Source organism: Pipistrellus kuhlii, unplaced genomic scaffold (genome assembly GCF_014108245.1).
Source record: "Pipistrellus kuhlii isolate mPipKuh1 unplaced genomic scaffold, mPipKuh1.p scaffold_m20_p_4, whole genome shotgun sequence".
NCBI classification, from domain to species: domain Eukaryota; kingdom Metazoa; phylum Chordata; class Mammalia; order Chiroptera; family Vespertilionidae; genus Pipistrellus; species Pipistrellus kuhlii.
In genome coordinates, this window is record NW_023425540.1 from 49,354,018 (window position 1) to 49,360,017 (window position 6,000).

General features: G+C 35.9%; 1 protein-coding gene across 2 annotated transcripts in view; it reads left to right on the plus strand.

The window, feature by feature from the left end:
- LOC118702709 (leucyl and cystinyl aminopeptidase) overlaps positions 1-5,093 on the plus strand; it is an 83,012-nt gene extending 77,919 nt beyond the window's left edge. For both annotated transcript variants that reach the window (XM_045571800.1, XM_036408950.2), the window contains exon 18: positions 556-5,093. In XM_045571800.1, coding sequence (XP_045427756.1) covers positions 556-687 — 132 coding nt within the window. In that variant the 3' untranslated portion in view covers positions 688-5,093. The remainder of the gene's footprint in view (positions 1-555) is intronic.
- The last annotated feature ends 907 nt before the right edge of the window (positions 5,094-6,000 follow it).

Consider the following 6,000-nt stretch of genomic DNA (forward strand, 5'->3'; position numbering starts at 1 on the left):
GTCAGATGGTGGCTTTTCATGCCAGTTCCTGTCCCTCTTCTGCCTTCATCAGTGCTAATGATTCTGCATTGGGTTGTGTCTTAAGGCTGGATATACAGCAATGAGAAACATTTCTGGTGAGGAAAAATTCTGATTCCATTCTCAACAATATTCCCTCGTCTTATTGACGCAAATAATTTTGTAGTTAAGACCAGTATATGCAAGTTTCTAAGTGGTAATGAGGTTGTTGTGAAGAATGCAACTTGAAGGGTAAAGTTGACCACCAAGCCTAATTTTAGACTTTATCTCACTTGATATTACTTGGCTATATTAAATTTGAAAAGCTCATCCTTATGGGAGTAAGGAGAACGCATTTTTAAAATTACCTCAGTTTAATCATACTTGATTAGTAATTTGATATAACTACCCTGGATATTAAAATACTTTTTGTCTCTACTTTCAAGACATCAACACAGCCAATAACTAAGTGAAAGTTTATTTGAAAAGGATATTCAGAGTTACCTGAGATTAACTGTTATTTTCTTCTTTTGAAATATTTCTGTGTGCAACTTACAGGTCCGGGCATTCTTTGAAAGTCAGTCAGAGGCAACCTTTCAGCTTCGTTGTGTCCAGGAGGCTTTGGAAATCATTCAGTTGAATATCCAGTGGATGGAGAAGAACCTTAAAACTCTGACGTTGTGGCTGTAGCATGCACGACTGCACCTCATTTTGTCACCCGTCAGAGAGCTTGTTAACGTGGGCTCTGTGTGTTAACTTTTGCAAAAGCCAAGGTGAAACCAAGGATCGCTGCTGAGTTGTTTGCACTCTTAAGAGTTGTAGCTCGCTCAGGGTCCATCTGTATTTCCCGTCAGTCTTTCTGAAACGTCTTTGGGCAGTACGTAGTTATTTATTACAAAATTATATTCACTTATATGCCAACCATCTACAAAAACAACAAGTAATTTTTATACTTTGAAGATACCCAAATGGGGAATAAAATTGTTTGGAATTCTGTTCTATTTCTCAGTATCCATAAAGTACTGACCCAGTGAACAAGGAAAGACTTCCCATGGGAGCCGTCAGCCATCATTGTAGGCTGCTGGTTTGTGAGCCATTTGTTTTTTCTTGTTGATAGAGTTATTGAATGAGGTAACACTTCAAAAAGTATGGCAATCAGTGAAGTCGAGGAAGCATGCAAATGTAGAGAGCTGATCTCAGGTGTGCAGATCTACTTTGATTTGGGGTTTTGATTAACCCTTTATTTCCTGGAAAATTTTTAAATAAGATCTACTATAACTATTATATTTTTTTTTCTGCAGAATAGCTAGGTGCTACAGAATTTTTAAATTTTTGTTATATTAAAAAGCTAAATTACAAGGCCAAAAGATTATATTTTCCCAATATTTAACATTTTCTTTTTCATCTTTTAGGAAAATGTTTCAAACTAAGATAGCTTTAATTATAATTATTTTGTTCATAAGTTTCAACATTCTCCATATCTGTACACCTTTACCACTCCCTGCCCCAGATATACCTTATGTTATAAATAAGTATTTTCACAGTTATGACAAACATTTTGTTATACTGGTGACTTTTATCATTACTTTATCTCTGTTACTAAAAATGTAGTTTGTTTTTAGATGCCTTTTGGCATGATAAATTATAGACAGTTTCTCTCTATATCATACCCATGGGTGGATTTTTCATTTTATATGATTGAGTAGCACATTGGAAACATTTTAAAGTAGGGCCTTGAAGAAATTAAACATTTTTATTTGAAGTTCACCATAGTACCTTAAAGGAATGAGAGAATGTGAGAAAGGAGTGACTTGATTCGTATGGAATATGGTGGGCTTTGAGTTTTTCCCCACTATCAAATACAGTACTTTTTTTTTCAGTTAAAAAACTATAGTTTTATTTTATCATGGCCAAAGTAGCAAATGAAAGGGAATGTCAAAAGAAAAGAAAGAAAGAGAGAAAGAGAGAGAGAGAGAGAGAAAGAGAGAAAGAGAGAAAGAAAGAAAGAAAGAAAGAAAGAAAGAAAGAAAGAAAGAAAGAAAGAAAGAAAGAAAGAAAGAAAGAAAGAAAGATCTAAAACTATAAGGCATTTTTACTCCTTCTAAAGGAGAAATACTGTACTTGAATTTTGTGAGCTCTGCAGACTTATATTTAGATTATGGTGTTTCTTTGATTCTTAGGAGAAAAGCTTTCTTCCAAATAATTCTTGTACTTTATATTGTGTTTGAAAACATATTTGTACAAAAAAGGATAGTTACCCATTTTCAAGCACTTAAAAACACTCCACAGAATCAGACAATGGGAATGGTCACCTTTTTTTATTCAGCAAGTGTAAAGTGAAAACGTGGGATTGTGTATAAAACTATATTTTATTTTATGAAAATATTTTTATATAACAAAATTTAAAAGGCTGGCAAGCTGAAATATAGCTTTCTTTACTCCTAGTGTGTTTTCACCCAATTTAGCCTTTTCTAAACATTTATCTCTCTGTTTTAGAATAAAAAACATTATATCCTGAGAATCACAGCATCATCTAAAGATGTCTTATTGAAACTGGGGTAATTGTAGGTTTTTATTCCTCTTGTGCTTCAGTAAATGAATGATAATCTAGTTGATAGTGAAAGTTAGTGAGTTTTTATATTTTTAGTGTGGAAAAAAAATACTAAACTTTTGAGGTTTTTTGTTGTTGCTGAGTTGTTTTTTTACTATGTTATATTACCAAATTCCACTTTGATACAGAGTTTAAATTTTGCTACTTCTCAAATTCAGTTAAGATGCTTCAGTTTTATCTGCCCAGCTTCACATGGCTCCTGTATCATGTGTTAACTGCTTACAGAAGATCTTCTCCTGAATTATATCATTTTTTTCTGTGAGAGTGTGTGTGTGGTATGGGGGTGTGTGTTATTATTATAAGTAAAACCTCACCAAAAGTTCAGCTAAGAAAGAGGTAACTCATAATCCATTGCTATCTTTACTCAAAAGCCGTTCATTCCCATGAAACCGGATCCCTACTATTTTTAGTTGTGTTTGTGGGCCTCACCTCAGACTATTTGCAGTTTTAGTGGGTCTTACCTCAAATTTTCCCACAGAATTCCATAATTTTCATTGTTGTGCTAATCCATCTATATGAGACATCTAAAAAGTAGCCTAAATCAGGAACATAAGGTTAAGTAATAGCTAAAACATGTAGTATAGTACTTATAATTGTAGCTTTTGAAGTTTTCCCAAAAAAACTTTATCTTGGCCAATGAATTTCTGGGAAGTCAAATAGACTGAAGCACAGCAGTTAGCCACAGTATGCTTTTTTATATAAGCACATAGGTCCATGATACAATTAGGTACTTGTTTGACAAGTATTATATTCATTGCAGAGAGACAGTTTGCTTGAATGTAATGTCAAAGACACATTTTGATCCTTAGGAAACATAGAATGGAAAATCTGGAACACAAAGCGTAGGCGATGAAAGTAGAAATCCAAGGAGCCCAGTTCTGTTAATATCAAGCAATTGGAAGTATTAAACTGCAAGGAGTGTCAGCCTCTACCATAAGCCTGTGCCTTCTTCCATCTTACTGATTTACCTCCTCAAGTGAATTTAAGTGTCCCCTGCCATTGTTTCAGTGTCCATGAACTTTCTTGCTATCACAGGTTCCACTTGACTCTAATATTCTTTGCAATTCATGTTTTCATTTTATTGTACTTGGCCATTGTAGGAACAAAAAAGCTGGCAGAAGAGCCCTGGGTACATAGAGGATGTTGAGCTGCATCAGTCTTACTGGGTACAGAATAGAATGCTTTCTGAATATTGTACAGTAAGAAATGAAAATTAAGTGCTGAGTTTGTTGGATTACTGATAGCCTGTTACTGAGTTGGATTTTAAAAACATTCTGCTCAGACTAAAGCACCTGGAACCAGAATCTACAGTCAGTTTGCTGACCATTCACATAATGCCTTTGCATTTCATGGGGCTGCAGGGAAGGCCTATGCATCTCAGGAGATATATCATCACCAAGCATATCAGTTCCTGGGCTAAGTTTGTAGGCTAAGACCTGAATTTCCTAGCTACAAGGTAGCTCTTCTTCCCTTTGCCTTTGTTTTTAGTGTTTTTAACTCTTTTTAAAGAGCTTCCCCTCAGCCCCATTTGTATTTTTTAAAATAATGTATATAATTTTCCTGTTTTTGCATTCTTGTATTGTGTGCTTCATTCTCTGTATTGGCAAATAAGTACCAAATGAAAAGTGGAGGTCCAAAAGTATGATAAATCTCCTCTTCTCCCTTTCCCTTATTGCCGGCATGGGCAATCGCTAGTAGAGTAGTGTTGACTGATTTATTTTAGTGGCTTTTTGGGGGTATATACTTTAAATATGTACATATGTGGTTTTGATGTGTTTTTATATACTTTCATTTTGTATATTTTGTCCTGATGAAAAGTGAAATATTGACCATCAAAATCTCTTCTACCTTCCCATATTGTCTGTGTGGGCAACAGCTCTAGAGTGGATTTTTATTTCCTTTTTTGGAAGGAGGTGGTGATACTGAGAGGTGAGCAGAGTATGTTCTTTTAAAAATGCGTACAGATGTTTTTGCTGCTATTAATATTTTGTGGGTGTTGTTTCATTTTGTATTTCGTTCATCCTTCTCATGGATATTGAGGCAGGGAGATCCAGAAGCTGGACAGATGTCCTGTTTACCCCTCTCCTTGTTGCCTGCATGGACAATGGCTAATGGAGTAGTTGTTGCTGTTGTTTTGATCTATGCTTAGGTGTTGGGGGAGGTGTGTATCATTCTTTCAGGCATACATAAATGCTGTGCCTCTTATTTATTTGTCATTTTATAAATGTTCTTTTGCATGGATGCATTATACACTTAATGAAACAGGTTCAGAGAATGACAGATTTTTTTATTTTCCTTATTGCCTCTTTGGACAGTATCTAATAGAGTAGTTTGCTTTGTATTGTGGTGTAGAAGAGAATGGGGTATGTACTTACTGTATATAAGTAAATTTGCTACCACTTTGTATTATTCATTTCGTACAATGTCCTTCTCATAGGACATTTAAGTACCCAATGACAGAGAGGTCGGATGTATGACAGTCTCCTTTGGTCCCCTTCCCTTGTTGCCTATGTGGGCAATAGCTAGTAGTGTAGTTGCTGGAGTGGGTTTTTTTTTGCGGGGGGGGGGGGGGGGGGAGGCAGGGAAAGACGGGCAGGGATGTGTACTTACTATATATACCTGTTGGATTATTTCATTGGGTATCCAGACTGGAGAGTACCTAATGACCCCTGGAGGTCCGGATGTATAAGAGTCCCTCTTCTCCCCTTCTCATATTGCCTGAGTGGGCAATGCCTGTTAGAGTACTTGGTTAGTTTCCGGGTTCTTTTGTGGTTATTGGGATAAATGCTTTGTACTTTCTTATTATTGTTTTCATTGGGCACCAATCCTTCACTCGGACATGTAGGTTCCTAATGAACCATGGCGTTCTGGATGTAGAGCAATCTCCTATTTTCCATTTCCCTTTTTATCTCTGTAGGCAATCATTTTAGAGTAGTTTGGGGTTGTTTTTTGGGGGAGTTTTGTTGTTCTTGTTTGAAGTTTTGGGGGGTGTGAATGGACTAAGGGCTGGATATATCCTTTTAAAAACTGTGTATATAATGCTTGTTACTGTTATGTTAGTGCATTCTGTACCCCGTCCCTTACTTGGACGTGTAGGTACCGAATGAGACGTGGAGGTCCGGATGTATGAAAATCTCCTCTTTTCCCCTTTCCTTATTGCCTCTGTGGGCAGTAGTTTTTAGAGTAGCCTAGATTGTTTTTTTACTCTACCACTCCCTCCTCTGGGATGGTGGTAATATGTACTTTTAAAAATGTATGTAAATTTTGCTTTTTTTTGTTTTTGTTTTTTTAATTTCATTTTGTACCTAGACCTTTCCAAGAACAACTTAGGTACATGATGAAAATTAAGGTTCATTCTATGAAAAAAATCTCCTCTTCTCCCCTTCCCTTAT